At 41.9% G+C, this 22680-nt stretch overlaps 1 protein-coding gene across 2 annotated transcripts in view; it reads right to left on the bottom strand.

The window, feature by feature from the left end:
• The window catches only part of Slc25a17 (solute carrier family 25 member 17), a 51756-nt gene that overhangs the window by 22638 nt on the left and 6438 nt on the right, over positions 1-22680 (bottom strand). For both annotated transcript variants that reach the window (XM_037197689.1, XM_028871206.2), the window contains exons 2-4: positions 12715-12775; positions 7789-7855; positions 4905-5056 (exon numbers count right to left, since the gene is read on the bottom strand). In XM_037197689.1, the coding sequence (XP_037053584.1) occupies positions 4905-5056; positions 7789-7855; positions 12715-12775 (280 nt within the window). The remainder of the gene's footprint in view (positions 1-4904; positions 5057-7788; positions 7856-12714; positions 12776-22680) is intronic.

Below are 22680 nucleotides of genomic sequence, written 5' to 3' on the forward strand. Positions count from 1 at the left end.
AGAAGAGGACAAAACATCCAGAGAAAATGCAAGAAAAAGAGCCCATTCGCTTAATGGTATAACACATTTCCAACAGAAAAAAATTCATAAATCTTCTCCAATGTTTGTTTCTGCTGTTCTCTAAAAATACATAAGGGCAAATGATCTTTTTGTAGTCCCAACTGAATTAAAATTTAAAGCTAGCTTTGGAGTTGGAGCATGGCTCTCTCCTTCTCTAAACCTAAGCATGCTTGTTAGAGGAAAATCCAAAGTCTGCCTCATGTCAGAAGAGTCACCTAGTATGGGACAGAAGAAAACCAAAATTAAGGGACTATTACATTGCACTAATCTCATATTACTTCGGTTTTATTTCAACTCTTTAAAACTTTTTTTAAGGTACAGATATCTCAAAATTTATTATATATATATATATATATATATATATATATATATATATAAAACTTTCTGTCATGATATTAATGATCATATAAGAGTACTAACTAATTCTAGAAATAAGCTTTATCTAGTTTCCTGTACATGATTTTGGGCTTGAGCCTGAAGCAGGTAACAAGGAATTAAGGCTTGTGTACCCCAGATGTATTTAATAGATTATGGTCCTATAACATCTCCGAGATCTGCTGCATATGGCATTTAAAATGTTTTAAGTTTTCTGCAGTGAACTGTGACCATTCCTAACAGCAACCTTTGAAGTCTCCAAAAGAATGATGGGGCCCCATGAATGATGACTCCACCTAGAATGTGGTAATGCCACTAAGCTAACAAACACCATCCAAATATCACCTTTGGACTACAAACTGCTCAGGACAACTTCAAAGTGGTTTGCTAAGATGGTCCAGTCTGGTAGACTACTCCAGTCAGGATTTCAGATAAGCCCTGTACTTTCACATCACACTGAGACTGGACAAAAGCTAGCCCTCCCAGGACTTGATCTTTATCTCGAAAAATTTTCAGGGTCCCCTAATGACTACAAGTGGCACCCATATGTGGGACACCCACATCTACATAAGGCCTGAGAAAGCTTAAAATAGCTTCTAAACACACAAAAACGGAGCCAAACTTGGCTTCCTACTCTCATGTCTCCTATCCCTGGCTGCAGTTCAGAGAAGCATTTCCAGTTGCTGCCTGCAGGCTTTAGCTGCCAGCGTGCTACATGGCAGGTTTGGGGTTTTGCTCATGTAGACAAAAAGGGTTACAAATCCTTAGTAAAGGCAGATCCACATGAAAAAAACTTCTAAACGGGTAATAATGTGCTTAAAAAATATACAAAGGCTTGGAAGAGAAAGAGAAATAGTAGAGACAGTCATAGATTAAAAAATAGTTTAATAAAGTCTTTAAGAAAGGAATAGATTAAAAAATGTATAAGCCACGTAAAGATAGAAAATATACAGTGAATGTGAATTCCATATGTTACTGTGTTGTCTTTAGATTTCGATTGCTAATAAAGAAATGACAGCTATGGTGATATTTTATCTTTTTTTTTTTTTTTTTTTAAATTCAGAGCTGAGGACTGAACCCAGAGCCTTGCGCTTGCTAGGCAAGCACTCTACCACTGAGCTAAATCCCCAACCCCGTGATATTTTATTTGTACTGAAATGTGATTTTATTTGTATGTTAATAAATAAAGTTGCCTGGGGGTCAGAGCTAATAGCAAGCCATAGCAGAAGCTGGGCAGTGGTGGCGCATGCCTTTAATCTCAGCACTTGGGAGGCAGAGCTAGGCAGATCTCTGTGTATTCAAGGATACAGCCAGCATGGAGACATACACCTTTAATCTCAATACCAAACTTAGAAGACCTGGAGGTCTGTACAGACAGGCAGTGATGAGGCGGTCATGTGGTTGGGTTTACAACCAATGAGAAAGCAGAACAGAGTGTCAATAAAAGGACAGACACACAGGAAGTAGGCTCTTTCTGAGGGGAAGAACAGCAGCAGAAGTGAAAGGTAAGAAAGGGATTTTAGCTCTTAGCTATTGCTCTGACCTCTTGAGCTTTTAACTCTACAATTGGCCCGTGATTCTTATTTAATAAGACTGTTCATCTACAGACAGCTGCTAAGATACACTGGGTTATGAAAACTGCTAAATTAAATCAACCTACATATTTTAAAATTGTTTTGATGTCAAAATGGAAATCAAAAGACATGTTACTTGGGGAAGAGGTTATGCTTTCATTTCCATAGGAAATGAGAGGCTGTGAATTCATTCTAGGTTGATATGGATCAGGTTTGATCAAGGAAGACCGCCCCCCTAAAAATCCTGGCTACAAACATAAAGAAATAAACCTAGAAAAACTACAAAACACGTAATGTATATTTTATCTGCTCAAACATAAAACTGACTTGTACACCACATATTGCATACCTATAATGTATGTTACCTTTAAAAGTTTATGTATTTTTCTGAACAAGGGGCCAAACACCAATAAAAACAGATGGCTCAGGTGATCCAACATCTCAGAATGCCTCTGTTAACAGTTTGTGAGTTCTGCATCCAGAAGAGCTTCAAGGCTGCTGGCTGAGATGATCCAGTCTTACAGACTACTCCAGCCAAGACTTAACCATTATCCTGATGCCAGCACCTCCAGACAACAGGAAGCAATCTTGAAAAAACAACATCCACATTTCCAAAAGATAAATTATGGATGTTTGTTATCATTTAAGGGGGGTTGGTTACAAGTTGTTATTGTCATAGTAAAAAAAGAAAAAAAAAAAAAAAGGCTAAACAAAAGAATTAAATTCGAGCCGGGTGGTGGCGGCGGCGGCGGCGGCGGCGGCGGCGGCGGCGGCGGCGGCGGCGGCGGCGGCGGCGGCGGCGGCGGCACACGCCTTTAATCCCAGTACTCGGGAGGCAGAGGCAGGCGGATCTCTGTGAGTTCAAGGCCAGCCTGGGCTACCAAGTGAGTTCCAGGAAAAGGCGCAAAGCTACACAGAGAAACCCTGTCTCGAAAAACCAAAAAAAAAAAAAAAAAGAGTTAAATTCAAAGATCTCTTTCTAAAGGAAAAAGAGGGGAATATGATATGGAAATAATGATAAAAGGATAGATTATTGAATGTACTTTAATCCAAAAAAACAACTATTAATCTCAAAATATTTTACATTGATATGGGTTTTGGTTTATTGATGCAAATTTAAAGTTAATTTTGTTATACTGTATTATGTTTCTACTCTTCTTTAGGGTATGGTGTTTATACAGCTCATTTTAAAGTGTAATATATAATTGAGAAATACAAATTAATAGTCACCTATAATAGTCAAACTTATAGTTATGTTAGGTATGTTTTCAAGGTCATACACAGATGTATTTAGATGAATAGGTCTTCAAACACTTCAAAGACCTACAGAATATGGCATTTTAAATGTTTTAATAACATAAGACTTTTCTTGACAGTGAGACATGTCTGCTCCTGGCAGCACCAACTTACTTCAGAAAAGAAAATGGGCATTGAAGAAACTCTGAAGAGAGTTTGCCTTCTTTATGGCAAAAGCTAGCCATCTGGGAAAAGAAACTGCCCTGGCCTCAATTGCTGACAGTATATTGTCCAAACTGGACCAGCAGGATGTAAAAAAACCCGACTGCCAAACTTTGCCAGACAAGGAAGGACAGTCTGTGAAAATTCCCTGCTTCTCAAAAATGTCTGTCAGATATACTAGGCCTGAAGGCCAAAAATGGATGCCCCAACATTACAGAAGAACTTTGGGTGACTGTTCAGACAGCCAGATGTCCCTGTTGTTAAGGTAACACTTCACCCTCTGGGGTCTTTGATGGAGTTGAAGACTAAATAATAGTCATAGTTAACATCTTCCTTAGTTATGATAAAAGGTAAATTGGGTATAAAACTTTAGAATTACAAAGATAAGATAAATAACATTTTCTCTAATTTTGCCAAATACAAATGGACTGGATATTGTAACTGTAATTCTTACATAATAACTGTTTGTGCTATAATTTTACTATGTTAAAGTTAAAACCTTCCTTTCTAATTAGACAAAAAGGGGAACATGCTGTGGAGCAATCTTTGTGCACTGTAAATATGTATTGCTCTAATTGTTAATAAAGAGCTAACAGGCCAGTAGCTAGGCAGGATTTTGGGGGCAGAGAGAATGCTGGGAAGAAGGGCAGAGTGAGAGGAGTCACCAGCCAGATAGAAAGGAAGCAGGACATGCAGGAGAGGTAAAAGCCATGGGCAGCAGGTAGATTAATAGAAATGGGTTAATTTAAGTTGTAAGAGCTGGCTAGAGACAAGCCTAACCTATCAGCCAAGCATTTATAATTAATAATAATAAGTCTCTGCCAAGACACAGAGAAACTCTGTCAACACATTTGAGAGGAGTTCCCAAAGAGTTATCCACCCCCATGTTCATGAAGCACTATTCATAACAGCAGATGAAAAGATACACACAATGTGATGTATTCCTACAACAGAATATTATCTAGATACAATAGGGAAACATATGTCAAATGCTACAATGTGGGTGAACCTTGGGGATACCACTAAGTGAAATTAGCCCATCACTAAAGACAAATACTGTATGACTTCACTTATATGCAGCATCAAATGTAGTCAAATCTTTAAAGGCAGAAAGTAGAATGAATGATGGCTACCAGGTGCTGAGGAAGGAGAGATGGGGAATTTACTTAGGGGGTATGAGGTTTGTAAAATGAACATCAGTTCATTCTGGTGTCAGTTTTAAAATGCAAACATACTTCACATGACTAACTTACCTTAAAATGGTTACACTGGCAAATTTTATGCCATGTACTTTTATCACATTAAGAAAACACGTCAGAAAAACTGGCCATATTCCCTACAGCACCACTGGGTGCTAAAAGAATCTCTTAGAGGATATATGAAGCACAGATCAATATTAAAATATAAAAATATTTTATACCTAGAAAACCTTGTTACCTGCAACAAATCCAACCACCAGATCTTTTCCTGTAGAAGAACGTTGACCTTTGACCCATATTGCTTTGAGGCTATTAAAAGTGTAGAAATAGACAAAATTGGAGCAGCAGAGACTGGAAATAACTGGAAACCACCCTCGGTATGGTGCCAGACTATGGAAAAAAACACAATAAGCAAAGTAAAGGTCATGGACAAAAGCCATAGGAAATTGCCAGAAAAGCTTGTCAAGGTTCGAATGTAAACCGATCCCCAATAGGCTCACATATCTGAATGCCTGGTGCCAATCCCTCTCCCTGGAACGTCTACAAGAGGCAGAGCCTTGCAAGAGGGACTAGTCACTGGGGACAGGACTTGAGGTTTGACAGCCCAGTCCCACTTCCTGTGGAGGCAATGTGATCAGCTGGCATGCCTGCCCTATTGTGATGGACTATAAAACTGTCTTCACTTGTAAGTCAGAATAAACTCTCCTTCCCTTAACTTGGTTCTAGTTAGGCACTTGGTCACAGAATTGAGAAAAGTAACTAATATGAAGCCCAGGAAGTCTGGTCTACACAGACAGTCTCAAGGTTTGAGAAGAGTGCATCTGCAGGACCTTAAGAGGTTCTCTCCATGGGGGCTTAGAGTTGCAGGAAAAGAGACATGGTCACACAGGAAGTAGCCAAATCACATGTCAGAAAGCATGTGGACAATATGAGGCCAGAGAAAGATGGGGAGGGGAGAGCAAGAGAGAGAGAAAGAGGTGAGGAAAGAAAAGAGAAGGGAAAACAGAGAGAGGAGAGGAGAGGAAAGGAGAGGGGAGGGGAATGGAGGGCAGGGGAGAGGAAAAGAGAAGAGAGGAAGAGAGGGGGAGAGAGGGAGAGAGAGGAAAAAAGGGAGAAAGAGGGAGGGAGAGGGAGAGAAGGAGTGGGAGAGGAGGGAAGGAGGGAGGAAGATGTTTCATCATGCTGTCCAGCCTGACCCTGAACTCCTGTCTTAAGCAATTCTTCCCCAGCCTCATGTAGAGCAAGAACTACAGGCATGCACCATTGTGCTACCTAGGCACTCATTATTCTTACCAAGAATGAAAACCCAATCTAACCATGAGGCAAATGTAAAACAAGAATTAAAACTCACATCTTTAATCTCAGCACTACGGAGGCAGAGGTAGGTGGATCTCTGTGAGTTCAAAGTCAACATAGCAAGTTCCAGGATTGCCAGGGCTACACAGACTCTATCTCAAGGGGAAAAAAATTGAAAATGGAGGGGAGAATATATTATTTTAAAGTATCATTGGCATAGAGGTTAAAATGTTTTGATGCATGTAACTGATATTTAAATAACTGAAAAAACTGTGTGTGATATGCAAGTGTGTGATAGAAGCATAGGGAGGGCAAGTGTGAGCATAATTGGTAACATAGTAGAAAAATGGTCAATAAAAATGTAAAGCAGTTCGAGGCCAGCCTGGTCTACAGAGTGAGTTCTAGGAAAGGCATGTAAAACTACACGGAGAAACCCTGTCTTTGAAAACAAAACAAAACAAAAACCAAAAAAGTAAAGCATACAGTGGTACTCTTTGTACCAATTTTAGTTTTGAAATTGTTTGCAACTCTGAAATTATTTCAAAATACAAATTCAAAGAAATTAAAAAAAAATAATGCAATCTGTCTGGATGCAACTGATAGGAATAAACTGAGAGAGAGTATTTGTGTGTCTTGTGTGGTTTGTGTATGTCTTATATGGTGTATATGTGTGCATCTTATGTGAGATGTGTGTGTGTGTGTGTGTGTGTGTGTGTGTGTGTGTGTGTGTGTGTATTGTGTACCCTAATAAAATTTGCCTGAAGATCAGAGAACAGAACAAGACACTAGATTAAACACAGAAGCCAGGCAGTGGTGGCACACACCTTTAATCCTAGCACTTGGGACACAGAGATCCATCTTGGATCCGGATGGATCTCTGTGAGTTCAAAGCCACCCTGGACTACATGAGATTGACTCAGTCTAGGAGAGAAACACAGCCAGGCAGTGGTGACAAACATCTTTAATGCCAGCACTTGAGATCTCACACCTTTAATTCCAGTATGTGGGAAGTCACATGACTTCAATCCCAGCAATAGTAAGTAAGTAATATGGTGGGTGGAGAAAGGTATATAAGGCGTGAGGAAACAGGAACTAAAGCCTTTTCGGCTGAGGAAGGTCATTTGCCTAGGGGCCTATTGGCTGAGGCTTTTCAGGCTGAGGAGTTGGTGAGGTAAGAGGTGGTGGCTATGGCTTGTTCCTTTATCTCTCTGATCTTCAGGCAAATTTTATTAGGGTACACAATATATCACTCTGTGTGTGTGTGTGTGTGTGTGTGTGTGTGTGTGTGTGTGTGTGTATGTGTGTTTCTTATGTGGTGTATATGTGTATGTAATGTGAATTGTATGTGTGTTTCTTATGTGGTGTATATGTGTGTGTAATGTGAATTGTATGTGTTGTGTAATGTGTGCTACTGGCATTTAAACTAGGCCCCATAAAGACTAGGCAAACATAGTGAGCTAAATCCTCAACTCCTAAGCAACAATACCGTTGTTTTGTTATACATTAAATTTTCTAAAAGGCTCCATAATCAAAAAATCAAATGCTGGGGGCTAGGGATGACTCAGCAGCTAAGGGCATTTGTTATTCTTGCAGAAGACCTGGGTTTGGTTGCCAGCATGCAAGCAAAATATTCATACACAGAAATAAATCTAAAAATAAGGATCCAATAACTAACAGATCTGTAAGGAATTACAAACAGATATGCTTCTATATGTCAGGCAATTACAAACTCTCAATACTATAAGCCTATAAGCAGGGACTTTTGAGTCCTGACATGTGAGTCTCCTAAGAAGCCAGTCTAAGAGAGTTGTGAAATGGGTACTCACAGGCCTTCTTCCTTAATAATCTCCAGGAGCACTGCATGCGTAGTTTTTGACTTTCTTTTCTCATCAACTGTAAGAATGAAGAGAATCATTATTTCTAGCATCAGCAAGTTTCACTAAAATGTTATCACTCCACCTGCACAAAATCTCACTTGCCTCAGATCCTCCAGTGTGTCTGGCCATGGCTTACTTCCCCAGAGTAAATTCCTTGGGTTTCATCTGTTATTTATATTTTTAATTTAAACCCTCATTCCACAGTAAAGCAGAAATGCTATTTCTGGGGTTATTATAGTGCTCTTCCTTCCTTCCTTCCTTTTTTTTTTTTTTAGACAAGTTTTCTTGTGTAGCCTTGGCTGTCCTGGAACTTACTTTGTAGACCAGACTGGCCTCGAACTCAGAGACCCACCTGCCCCTGCCTCCTGATTGCTGGGATTAAAGGCATGTGCCACCACCACCTGGCTCCAGTGCTCTTTCTTAAAATATTTATTTTATTTTAAATTATATGTATGTGTGCCTTTGTATTAGTGTGTGCACATGAGTACAGGTGCCCTTGGAGGCCAGAAAAGGGTGTAGGATCTCCTGGAATTGGAGTCACTAGGAACTGAACTTGGGTCCTATGAAAGATCAGTACATGTTCTTAAACACTAAGCCATTTCTCTAGCTCTATACAGTCTCCATCTGTCCTTCTTTCCCCTCTTCCCTCCCTCCCTTTCTACGTATGTGTGCCTCTGTGACTTTATGTGTACCACATGTACACAGGAAACCTTGGAGGACAGAGGGCATCAGAGCCCCTGGATCCTGGAGACACAGGCAACTATGAACCTCATAATGTGGGTGCTGGGAACCAAACTTGGATCCTCTGGAAAATCAGTAAATGCTCTTAGCTGTTGAGTCAGCTCTCCAGCGTCTTCTTAAAACATGCATGTTCTCACTTTTATTCCCACACCTTATAAAACAGGAAATAGGTTGCCTTCTGTTTTTTTCAAAAAGTTTACTGTGGATCTCTGAGTTTGAGGCCAGCCTGGTCTACAAAGTGAGTTCCAGGAAAGGCACAAAGCTACACAGAGAAACCCTATCTTAAAAAAAAAAAAAAAAAAAGATTTATTTTATTTTCTATGTATGAGTATTTTACCTGCATGTATATGTGCATTACATGTGTGCCTGGTGCCCAGGGAAGTCAAAAGAGAGTGTTAGATAAACTAGAACTGGAGTTACAAATGTTTGTGAACCACCATAAGGGTTCTGGGAATTGAACCCAGGTCCTTTGCTAGAGCTACAAATGCTCTTAATTTTAACCTCTGAGCCATCTCTCCAGCCCCTACTCTCTTCCTTTTATAAAAAAGGCCAGGAAAACAAAAGCAAAGTCAGGATTAAAACTCAAGTTTCAAGCCAGGTGGTGGTGGTGCACACCTTTAATCCCAGCAGAGTCAGGAGCATCTCCATTAGTTCAAGGCACCAAAACTGCACAGAGAAACACTGTCTTGAAAAACCAAAAAAGAAAACAAAACAAAGATCAAAAGCAAACAAAAAAAACCCCTCAAGTTCCAAGAGTTCTGGCTTTGTGTTGCTTCCCAACCTTAAAAAAAAAAAAAAAAAAAAAATCCCAGAAGGACAACATTCTCATTTTTGTGCATTATCTCTGAAACTAATATCCACTTCAATTAACTTCAAATTTCCTGCCCATACTAGAAAATTAATCTGAAAACAAAAAAATATGGAAATGAACCAATTTCCTCAGAATTAAAATTGGTACCAGTATATCTTATGAAATGGCAAGTTAGTCAGCCCCTAATAAAAGCAATCTGGCATTTACTCAAAATCACACATACATTTACCCTTGATTCAGAAGAAATCCCATAAAATTTACAGAAACAAAATGGCCTATGAACAAATCTATTCTTACATCACATTTGTAAGAACAAAATAACAAAAAAATAGAACAACCCAAGAATTCTTCCACAACAGGGCAAGGGTATGCAGGTTATGGTGCATCCACACCAGACTACCTGACAACTGGAAGACTAGATGAAGAGAAATACACTGCCAGGCTCAAGATGGGAAGTCTGGAGGGCTGGAGAGACGAGTCAGCAGTTAACAGCACTGCTGCTCTTCCAGAAGACCCTGGGTTCAATTAACTCCAGTGCTACCTTTTATGGTCTCTGTGGACACCAGGCATGCATGTGGTACACAGATACACATTGGGCAAAACACCCATATACATCAAATAAAACCTAAAAAGTAATTGTCAAAATGCATGATCTGGAACAAAGTAAGCTTTTTGTGTGAGTAAGGTGGAAAATTCAGAACCTACATTACTTGCTTGTTATTCCATAGAGTCTGAAAACCAGGAAAAGCTGGCTGACACTGTCTCAGGCTTCACCCCTATACACACTGTACTCTAGACTCTGCAAACATTCTTTTTTGCTTTGCTCTGCCTCTCTCATTCTTTCTTCCTTCCTCCCTCTCTAAAACAAGGTCTCAGTACAGCTCCTGTGACTGCAGGTATGTACACAGATCCCACCCTACGCCTGCCATTCTGAAGGATGTCCAAATCAAGAAATCTTGGGGCTGGAGAGATGGCTCGGCAGTTAAGAGCTTGTACTGCTCTTGTAGAGGACCTGGGCATGATTCTCAGCATGTAAGGTGATTCACAACCACGTGTAACTCCAGGGATTCCAACAGGTCTGGCTTCTGAGGCCATCTGCACTCACGTGCACATATCCCCAGATGCACAGCATACATATAATTAATTTTAAAAACTAAGACACACACACACACCTTTCCTAGCAATGAAGACACCAAAGAAACAACCCAAAGTCAGTCAGTGTTAACTGCAGTGAAGAGGGGTGAAGAGGAAGTGGAGGTTTCCCTGTACAGCACTCCTTCCTATGTGTTTTACTTTGTGAATTATGTAACTACCTACCTAAAAATTCTAACTGCAAGCAGTAGTCACAAAATGTTTAACCTCTGAGCTAGTTTTCAAACTGTCTTTATGCAAGTTGTGGCATCAGTTTATAATTTCAAGTTGAGACAGGTGTGTTGGCGCATGCCTTTAATCCCAGCATTTGGGAGGGAGAGGCAGGTGGATCAGTTCAAGACCAGCCTCGTCTACATAATGAGTTGCAGGATAGCCAGAGCTACACAGAGAAACCCTGTCTCAAAAAACCAAAATGATGATGATAATAAGAATAACAACAACAACCAAAGTGATAATAACCATAACAACAACAATAATGCTAATAATTTCAAGTTTGAAAAAAAATAGGAGAAAGAATTACAGCAAAGTGCAAAATCCTGTAGTGCTAGAGATAGGTTAGGAGCACATGTCTAGACTAGCAAGGACAGCGGGTGTATGTTTCCACTGTTTCCCAGTCTCCTTCCTCTTTTTAGAAAGTCTCATTCCTTTAAAAATGTCCAGTTTAAGCCTCAAAAGTCATCCTGGAAACAGAGCTCGGGGTGGAGCACTTGCCTAGCACACGTAAGACCTGAGTCTGACCATCTACTATAAAACAAAAGCCATGGGGTGTTAGACCAGGCTGGACTCCAACTCAGATCCACCTGCCTCTGCCTCCTGAGTGCTGGGATTAAAGGTGTGCGCCATCACTGGCAGACAGGGGCTGACTCTCTTAGGACATCTTTGTTTCCAAGGTCAATCCTGCTTGAACGTGCTTGGCAGGTGTGTGAGTGCAGTCCGGATTTTACTGCCCCCTCATCCATCAGGCAGCACACTGCCCTAATGCAGACATCTATTACATGTACAGCATATTGAAAGTACATTTCCCACCTGCCTTTGAAACATCTTTTTTTTTTTTTTTTTTAAATAACTGCTAAGAAAAAAACAACTTTTTCAAGTGTGGGCTTGTTATATGGTAAAATCAGTGACACGGGCCGGGCGTGGTGGCGCACGCCTTTAATCCCAGCACTCGGGAGGCAGAGCCAGGCGGATCTCTGTGAGTTCGAGGCCAGCCTGGGCTACCAAGTGAGCTCCAGGAAAGGCGCAAAGCTACACAGAGAAACCCTGTCTCAAAAAAAAAAAAAAAAAAAAAAAAAAAAAAAAAAAATCAGTGACACGGATTTCAGAAGGGAGGTGTCTTGGTGTACTGGCATGAGTAAATGAGCTGTATGTAATCATTTTAGTGTGAGGAAATTCTCCTGCCCCGGGGTCCCCTGGACTTAACCCTTCAGGCCAGCCTTTTCTGTTGTAAAAGACTGCAAAGCCTTGGTATTGAAGAATGTTTCTTTCTATTTTTAATAATTTATTTATTTTATTTTATGTGCATTGGTGTTTTGCCTGCACGTATGTCTGTATGGGTGTATCAGATCCCCTGGAACTGGAGTTACAGACAGTTGTGAGCTGTCATGTGGGTGCTGGGAACTGAACTCAGGACCTCTGGAAGAACAGTCAGTGCTCTTAACTGCTGAGCCATCTCTCCAGCCCAGAAGAATATGTTTCTTAAGTAGTCATTAGTTTATAATAGAAACTGTTCCTGTCCACTTAGTATTCAGGCTTTTCTGACTGCACATCTGGTAACTAACTCCCACTGTGGCATTTTCTACAGGTGACTGACTCTCTTTTTCCGTTAACAATACTGGAGGGAGGACATACCCAGTGGCTGAGCACTAGCTGCTTGCACAAAGCTCTAGGTTCAACCCCTAGCACGGAAAGAGAAGTGGGGGAGGGATCCAATATTTAAGTCAGGTGCAGTGGTGTATACCTATAATGCACAAACTTTAGAGGTGGAGGCAGGAGTTCATGCTTAGGCTCTAGAGTGAGTTTGAAGCCAGCACAGGTTATCTATAACCCTGTCACAAAACAAGCAAGCAGAAGACAGTGGTTATGCAAACAGAGTATTCTTATCTTGGTGCAGTATGTACTGGAGAATGTCTGTGTCCCGACGTCAGAAGACCAGGAGTGTGATCAGTACTCACCCTGAAGTCGGAGTCTGGCGGTATCCAAGGGAAAGAACACTGTCATGGCAGTCACACTTCCCTGCAGAGTTGAAAAAGGACTTTAGCCATTACACTAACTTACACACGGGCCACAACTTTAAAAAAAAAAAATGTGGCTTTTAAATTTTTTCATTTATTTTACATGTATAGGTGTTTTATTTGCATGTAGGTCTGTGCATTATTTGCATGCATGGTGCACAGTGGAGGCTGGAAGAAAATGTCAGGTTCCCCAGGTATGGAGTTCAGATGATTATGAGGTGCCATGTGGCTGATGGGAATTGAACTCAGGTCCTCTGCAACAGTAGCCAGTGTTCTTAACCACTGAGCCATCTCTCTAGCCTCAGACTGCACCTTTTAAATGATCCAAAACTCATTAAGTTAAATTAAATTCTTACCAAATAAACGAAGTACTTTAATCTATTGGGATTATGAATAATCAGACTTCTATTATTAGATAGTTAAAAAGGAGAATTTAATTTTCCAGAAGAATTTTCTTCTGTTTCTCTGATATTGAAAAAGAAACAAAGATTTGAAGACAACAGATAAATAGAATTTTCCCCTCAGGTCATTTGCTACTATAAGCCCTCTGATACTGCCCAAAATCAAAATAGTCAATAATTTAAAAATATATTCTAAGCCAGGCATGGTGGCACACATCTTTAATTCCAAAATTCAGAAGGTAGAGACAGGCAGATCTCTACAAGTTCAAGACCAGCATGGTTTACATAGCAAGTTCCAGAACAGCCAAGGCTACATGGCAAGACCTTGTCCTAAAGACTAATGAGTGTGTGTGTGTGTGTGTGTGTGTGTTTATGCATGCATGTGGAGAACAAAGGTTGAAGTAGGGTTTCTTCCTAGTGGCTGTCCTAACTCCTACTACCTGTAAAAATGTCACATTTATGTAGTTTATTAATAAGCTGACCTTAAAACAGCTGATTCTATTCCCAGCGCTAAAAAAAAAGCAGAACAGAAGAGTAAGTGGGAGCGAACAACACAAGGTGAGAAGGACTTGTACTGCTAACTTCAGTCAAGGATGGTGGGCAGCTTCTGGTAAGTGGTCAAAGTCAGGAAATTGTTTTTACCCTAGAGTCTTCAAAAAGGAACACAGCTCTTCTAATGTCTTGATTGATCTCAGTAAACCTGCACTAGCCTAACTCACAGATGATAAACAGGTGTGGTTTTAAGCCCCTAAGCACGGTACCATTTGTTACAGCAGCAACAGAGAACAGATCCAACAGGATGGTGGGAACAAATCCTGGGATGTAGGTGGACTTTTCTGTCCGCCACCAGTTCCCAAATAACCACATAGAGACTTAATTATAAATGCTCAGCTGATAGCTCAGGCTGATTACTAGCTAACTCTTAAATTTTAAATTAACCCATATTTCTTATCTTCCATGTGATTTTCCTCTCAGTAGTGTGTGTCAATTGCTCATTCCTTCTCATGGATGAGTAAATTCCATCATGTGTATGTACACTACACTCATGTTTCAGTGATCTTATCTACCACATGAAACCCGTATTTCTGCCACATGGCGGTACCTTCTTTCAACATGGCACGTTCACCTTGCTTCTCTTTGTGTCTGCTTCTGACTCTTCAGACTCTGTCCTTCTACCCAGCATTCTCTCTGCCCCAAAAGTCCTGCCTAGCTATCAGCCAATGAGCTTTTTATTAACAATGAGAGCAACACATTTTCACAGTGTTCAGAAAGATTATTCCACAGCACTGGGAAGTAGAGGGAGCCCTGGGGTGCCTTTCAGGTTGATGAGTTGAACATCATAACAACAGCAACCAGGGAATACCAGTCCCAGGTAATACCTGAATATGGGCTTCTAGACTTCCCTAAGGTGACTTGGGATATGGAAGTGGCACAGAAAGCTAGTCTGCCAGTCCCAGCCTTACTTGTCATAATCCCTGTGGGCCAGCAGCAGTAAATGAATAGGAACCCAAAGCTCATAGGTTTTACTCCAGTAAAGGAGAGGATGCGCGCACACACACACACACACACATACACACACACACACACACACACACACACACACACACACACAAATTCCCTCTATCCTTTAGGTTTTTTGTTTGTTTGTTTTGAGACAGGGTTTCTCTGTGTAGTTTTGGTGCCTTGAATCTTGCTTTGTAGACCAGGCTGGCCTCGAACTCACAGAGATCTGCCAGCCTCTGCCTTGCAAGTGCTGGGATTAAAGGTATGTGCCACCACCGCCCGGCTACCCCCTATTCTTTGTTAGAAACATGAATGTGAGGCTTGAAACTTGAGATATGGGTTTCTAATTATAGCAATACAGTGTCTTAGACAATGTGCTGCCCCAAACCTAGAAATGTTGAATAAAATATAACAAACACCCTTCTCCCGCTTATCTCAATAGACTAGAAAGTTAAAAAAACAACCCTGGAGGGCTACAGATTAGACAGCCACAGGGTTAAGCAGGTTCTTCTACTTTAAGTCTTCAGGAACTTTTTTATTTTGCTTTGTTTTGTTTTTGAGATAGGATTTTTCTGTGTAGTCCTGCCTGTCCTGGAACTCTCAGTAGAGTAGGCTGGCCTTGAACTTAGGGATCCACTTGCCTCTGCCACCTGCCAAGTGCAGGAATTAAACCATCACCAGTTATTGTTTTGCTTTTGAAGTGAGGTAAAATTCATATAGTCTAGGGCTGGAGAGATGGCTCAGAGGTTAAGAACACCGGCTGCACTTCTAGAGGTCCTGAGTTCAATTCCCAGCACCCACATGGTGGCTCACAACCATCTATAATGAGATCTGGCACCCTCTTCTGTATACATAATAAATAAATTTAAAAAAATTCATATAGTCTAAAACTAGCCATTCTGGAATACATATTCAGGCCTGAGGCTGTAGTTCAGCTGGCAGTGTGCCTGCCTGAAAGGCACAAAACCCTGGACTTGACTTGTCAGTTCCGCATAACCTGGGCATGGTACACGGTTATGCCCAGGTTATGCCCAGTACTTGGCAGAGGCAGGAGAGAAGTTCAAGATCATCTTTAACCATTTAGGAAGCTCAAAGCCAGCCTAGAACATGAGACTATATTTCAAAACAAAAGTAAAACCAAAGAATACAATTCATACGCAAGTACTTTCCATTTCCCCCTCTACTCAGCCTCTGGCCGCCACAAATATGTTTTCCGTCTACTGACATACACATTCTGGGTAATTCCTATAAGAAGAATCATGTAACCCACTCCCATTTCTTTTCCCACACTAAGGAGTGTGTGTCAACTGCTCATTCCTCATGGATGGGTAAATTTCATCATGTGTATGTACACTACACTCATGTTTCAGCATAAGACAGAGGCAGTGAAGCCGGGCGGTGGTGGCGCACGCCTTTAATCCCAGCACTCGGGAGGCAGAGGCAGGCGGATCTCTGTGAGTTCGAGGCCAGCCTGGGCTACCAATTAAGTTCCAGGAAAAGGCGCAAAGCTACACAGAGAAACCCTGTCTCGAAAAACCAAAAAAAAAAAAAAAAAAAAAAAAAAAAAGACAGAGGCAGTGGCTGGGCGTGGTAGTGCACGCCTTTAAATTACAGCACTCAAGAATCAGAAGCAGGCAGATTCTGAGTTTGAGGCCAGCCTGGTCTACAGAGAGGGTTCCAAGATAGCCAGGGCTACACCAAAACAAAAAAAAAAAAGAAAAAAAAAGACAAAAGTAGTGATGGTACAACATTCTCAATGTACTAAATACCACTGAAGTGCACATTTTAAAATTAACGTTGTTATGTGCACTACACCTCACTACACCTCAATTACAAAATTAGTCCCGTCAGCCTGACATAATAGGGACTGCCATCCTGTCCATTTTACAGATAGGAAACCAGCTAGAGAGGGTTAGCAGTTTCCCTACCTAGCAAGATCAGAACTCAAATCTGGCAGCCTCTTCAAAGTTCACACTTAACCACTACTGCATCTAAATTTGGGACACAGGTATTTTACACACTGGGGACCTGCCGTACTTGCTTCTTCATCAAGCAAACACAGAGGGCTGTTTTTCACATGCACTGTCACCTGCAACAAAATATTTATTTTATATGCACGCCTTAGACCAAGTTACGCAAACACATGGTTTTCAGAATCTGAATTAAATTCCTCTAAATACGTTCATCTTTTCCTGAGAACAATTTGTTCACTTGCACAAAACGAGAAGACGCAAACGACAGAGCAGCCCTGATGTGCCATGCTGCTGTGCCAGACAGACATAAAATAAACCTACTGAGCCCACAGGATTCTAGCTATCTGAGTGGGAGTGCTATTGCAGACAATAATTACAATTTACAAGAATCTATTTCCAGAGAAATCTATTTCAGAGACCACATTCTTCCACCCAAACCGTTTTGAATTACAACATTCTGCGTTGGGGGAACAGTAAATTCCTATACTGCATTGGCACTTGAAGCCTGGGGGCCCCTTCACTGGAGAGCGAGGAGCCTGGGGCCAGCAGCCAGGGTCAGCCCAAAGGCAGAGCGGCAGAAGCAGGATGGAAGCACTCTTGCTCCTCAAGCCCTGTTCACAGTCAAAGAGCACACTCCCGGCCAAACACACAGACAACTTCTCTTTATTTTTTTAAAGTATTTCATTTATTTATTGTGTGTGGCACATGAATGGAGGTCAAAGGACGACTAATTTGAGGGAGCTGGTTTTTTCCTTACACTAGAATGGAACACAGGTCATCAGGCCAGACATTAAGTGCTTTTCCCCACTCTGCCATCCCGTCAGCCCTTTTTTTCCTTTTCTATTTGTCAGTCTGTGAGTATATGTAACATGTGTGTGGGTGCCCACCAAGCCCCCCAGGGCTGGACTGTAGGTGGTTGTGAGCTGCTCAGTGTGGGTTCTGGGAACCAAACTCTGGTCCTCTGGAAGAGCAGCAAATGTTCTTAACCACTGAGCCATCTCCCCAGCCTCACACATATGACTTACTTTTATTTGCTTATTTTTTTAGACAAGGTCTCATTATGTAGCTCTTGGCTGGTCTGGAATTCCCTATGTAGACCAGGCTAGCCTTGAACTCAGTAATTTTGATCTGCCAGTCTGTGCCTCCTGAATGCCGGGATCACAGGACACTGCACCCAGCTCTTTCTTTTTTCGGGGTTAGTCTTTTGGGTTTGTTTGTTTTTGTTTTGATCCACCTGCCCTGCTTCTGCTCCACAGTGCTGGGATTTAGCTGTAACTAGAAATGGGGACGGGAGGGAATTAAAAAGGGCTTCCATTTCCCAAATCATACACCAATACAATTCGTTCAAGCCGGGCGGTGGTGGTGGTGGTGGTGGTGGTGGTGGTGGTGGTGGTGGCGCACACCTTTAATCCCAGCACTCGGGAAGCAGAGGCAGGCGGATCTCTGTGAGTTCGAGGCCAGCCTGGGCTACCAAGTGAGTCCCAGGAAAGGCGCAAAGCTACACAGAGAAACCCTGTCTTGGAAAAAAAAAAAATACAATTCGTTCAAGATAATTTGTTCTAACCCTGTCTTAAAGAAAAAAAAAAACTGTCTTATATGTAGGGTGTTTTGCCTGAATGTGTATCTGTCTACCTCATACATGCCTTGTGCCTGTAGAAGCCAGAAGAGGATTCTGATCCCCTGGAACTGGAGTTACAGGTGGTTTTGAGCTGCCATGTGGGTGATGGGAATTGAACCCTGGTCCTCTGGCAGAGCAGCCGGTGTTCTTAACGACTGAACCATTTCTCCATCTCTCTCACTTTTTTTTAGACTGACTGGCCTGATCTCTCTGTGTAGCTGAGGATGACCTTGAACTCCTGACCTTCCTGCATCCATTCTTTGGTGCTGGGATGTTTATACAGTTTACATAAGGTTGAGGATCCAACCTAGAACTTTATGTATGCTAGGCTGGTGTGGACCTGCATGGCAACCATTGCTGCTTGACAAAGTTCCAGCATTCCGACTTTTCGAATCACAATTCTCCAGCACCCTTTTACTTCCATTTTTAATGATTCTCACTATTATGCCTTTCCCTTTGGGAATTTTGTTGTTGTTTTGTTTTGTTTTCAGAGACAATCCATTTGAGAAATTTTGTGTGGGCTTTGGTAAAGGATGAAAATGTGTACAATTATAGCCTCTCTAAACAAAATAATTCTTTGGGAAAAAAAAAGTCCACCACCTTGGAACCAGGAATCCCATTGTGCCTAATTACACCAAGAACAGGAAAGTTAGAGATTTACTAGACACACCTGATCCGAAGAATGAAATGCCTACAATCCAGATCCAGAGTCTGAGGCCATTAAGGACAAGAGTTCAGTTAATAAGTATAGAGAAATCAGAATGGTACAGAATAATGGGAAAAGAGTAAGACTTCAGGACCTTCCCCTTTGGTAGCATAAGAGAAACAGGCCCATATAGTAAGACTGAGGGACACAATTAGGGAACAGCTCAGTGCCTATCACCTTGAGGAATGAAAACTAATCTTAAAATGTAGTATGGTGTCTGCTCTTCAGAAGTCCTTTTCCCAAGATCAGGCATTTGGATAAGGGCCTCCATTCCCTCGGGGGCTTGAGGAAATCTCCTGCTTGCTAAAGCAGTCATTCTCCTTATCTCTGGCAAGAGGAACTTGTGGCCCTTCCATTAACATATGACAGGTGTCTACTGTCAAGGTCAATGCTAGATTCCTCAACCCCAGATCTCAAGCCACAGCCCAGGTCACATGCCCCCTTTCTCCCATTTATTCCTTTCTACAACTCTAGAGTATAAAATGTAGAATCTCTTTTCAAAAACCACTGCTGAGCCGGGTGACGGTGGCGCACACCTTTAATCCCAGCAGTTGGGAGGCAGAGCCAGATCTCTGTGAGTTCAAGGCCAGCCTGGTCTACAGAGCGAGATCCAGGACAGGTATCAAAACTACCTGTCTGGGGCGGGGGGGGGGGTTGGGGGAAGGGGGGGACTGGGATGACCACCGCTGGCAGACATCTCAATTCACCCCTCAGGACACATCTCCCCCATACCCCCCATCCTCTCTGGGACCTGAACCCCGCCTGAAGCAGGTCTTTGGCACTAGACAGTCACTCTCCCACCTGAGCCACATCCCTAAGCTCTCTCTCATTTTTCAAAAAAGTATTTATAGTTAGGCATAGTGGTGCATACTTGTAGTCCCATGGTTAATATGCTGATCCACCCCTTGAAAGCCCACCCCTTGGCACTGCCCTGAGTCCTGACATAAGAACTTCAAAGGAAAACCTCCTCCCCTTCTTCTCTCTTTCTTTCTGTCTTTCTCTTTCCTATCATCTCTTTCCTTCATCTCTCTATTATAATAAACTCTCCACATGGATGCAGCGTCAGGGTTGTGAATTACTGGCCACCGCCACCATGCCCACATGGTGTGCATCTGCCCATCCCGCAGCTGCATCTGCCCAGCATGCTTCCTTGCATGTGTGGGATACCCTCAGGGGTCCCCCTGAGCAATAATTCGTAACACCCATCACTCTGGAGTCAGAGGTAGAGGGATCATGAATTTGAGGCTACCCTGCACAACTTAACAGCAAGGCCCTGTCTCAGGTGTTTGTTTGTTTTGTTTTTAGTTGTTGTTTTCTGAGACAAGGTTTCTCTGTGTAGCCTTTGCTACCCTAGAACTTGCTCTGTAGATGTGGCTGGCCTCAAACTCAGAGATCTGCCTGCCTCTGCCTCCTGAGTGCTGGGATTAAAGATGTGGGCCATCACGCCTGGCTAAAAACAATTTTTAAGAAAGATGGGAGAGCTCAGTGTAATGACTGACTCCTGCTTATCGTTGTAGCACTTAGGAGGCTGAGGAGGGAGGTGATGACTTAGGGATCAGCCTGGCTATTTAGCAAGCCCCAGGCCAGACGGGGACACATTGGAATATGAGAATAATATACTCTAGCAACTCTCAAGGAATAATCTGGAGAACCCTCAATGTCTCCAGGGTCTTTCTAGAAGTTGGGACAGAGAAAACTATTTTCTTTCTTTTAAAAGACATTTCTTCTTACAAGGAACACTTGACAGCCAGGTGGTGGTGGCACATGCCTTTAATCCCAGGACTCAGGAGGCAGAGGCAGGCAGATCTCTGAATTCGATGCCAGCCTGGTCTACAAAGTGAGTTCCAGGATAGGCACCAAAGCTACACAGAGGAACCCTGTCTTGGAAAACAAAAACAAAAAGAAACAAACCAAAAAAAAAAAAAAAAAAAAAAAAAAACAAGGAACACATGACAATACAACTTGCAGGAGTTGGTTTTCCACGGCGTGATTTCTAGGGATGAAACTCAGGCTGTGAGGCTTGACAGCAAGTGCTTTTATCTGCTGAGCCATCTTGCTGGCCCCAAACCTGTTTTCTTTTGGAGGGAAGAGGGGGGAAGGAACAAAGTCTTGCTATTCAACTTAAGCTGGTCTCTAACACTTGGATCCTCCTGCCTCTGCCACCAGGCATGCAAGTGTACACAGACATACACGCAAGCAGAACACCCATATACATAAAATAGTAATAATTAAAAAATTAAAAAAAGATTTACATTTCTGTCTTATTTAAGAGTTGTGTGCTTCCCTGTGGCCCCTGCACTAACACTTAGGTCTGAGGTTAATTTTTTGTTAATTTTTGTGTATGGCCAAAGTAGGTGTGAATGTTTGTAATTCTTCTGCACGTAGACACCCAGTTATACCTCTGCCATTTACGGAAGAGACTACTGTTTCCTCAGAGTCCAGGAGCCTTGCAAAAAATCAACTGAATTCTGGAGGTTTTTAGATTCTCAGCTTTACTCCGTGGATCTGTATTCCTGTGTCGGTGGCCTCTTGAGGGCTGCAGTCTTGTAGCACTTGAGAGTGGAAGGAGTAGTCCAACTTTATTCTTACTTTTCATGACTGTTTTGGCATCTGTCCTCTAATTTTTGCAAAGAACAAGCTGGAACTTTGGTAGGAATTGCTCTGAGTCTATGAAGCTGCATGGAGAGTGCTATATTAAGTCTTTCAAACCACAAACACAGCATCTCTTTCCACTTGTTTAGGTATTCAATTTCATTCAGTGATTCTGCACATCCACAAGTTTTAATATGCACTATAATATTACTCAGTTCTAAATACTTTAGTTTCATTATGATTTCCTCTAACTCACATATTATTCAGAAATGTGTTTTCATATGTGCACAAGGGTTCACTACTTTTGAAGTTTAGATAGGAGGAGCCCTAGAGTTCAACACTAGAAGGATGAGGGTAAGGGGAAGAAAAGAAATGCACCTTGGGGACTGGCACTTGCTGCCAAGCCTGACAAGCTGAGTTTCATGCCTGGAACTCGAATGATGAAGGAGAGCTGTCCTAAGATCTCCACACAAATGCCATCGTGCACAGGCACACACACAGACAGACATACACACACACAGACACACACATACACACCCCACTATAAATAATGTTAAAGAAAGACATACATTTTTAGAGCCCAGTAAATATACTTCTTCCTACCTTCTTTCCAATTGGTTCGCTTGTTTGTTTTCCCTTTTTTCTTTCTTTCTTTCTTTTTTTTTTTTCTCATTTTTTCCGAGACAGGGTTTCTTTGAGCAGCCTTGGCTTTCTGGATCTCGAACTCACAGAGATCTGTCTGCCTCTGTCTCCTGAGTGCTGGGATTAAAGGTGTGCGGGCCCCACACACGGCAGATGAACTAGACTTTATCCTCTAGGTTTTAGAGGATAAAGGTGAGATCATCTGCTAGAGTGAAAGCAGCAGTAAGGGTTGCCCTTCTCTTCCTCCTTCTTGGTGCTGGAGATTAAACTCAGGCCACTGACCATGCTAATTACATACTTACTGAGTTTCTGAAACTGGGTAAAAAGAATGCAATTTTAAGAACAGACCCAACTGGAATATTCCCATCAGTTCCCTAATGTCTCATTAAAACCCTGTGTTCATAACTTGGCAAACCCAAGTTCAGGAAAAAAATGTAAGTTATCCACAATGACAGAGAGCTAAACTTTACT

Source organism: Peromyscus leucopus, chromosome 20 (genome assembly GCF_004664715.2).
Source record: "Peromyscus leucopus breed LL Stock chromosome 20, UCI_PerLeu_2.1, whole genome shotgun sequence".
In the NCBI taxonomy this organism is placed as follows: domain Eukaryota; kingdom Metazoa; phylum Chordata; class Mammalia; order Rodentia; family Cricetidae; genus Peromyscus; species Peromyscus leucopus.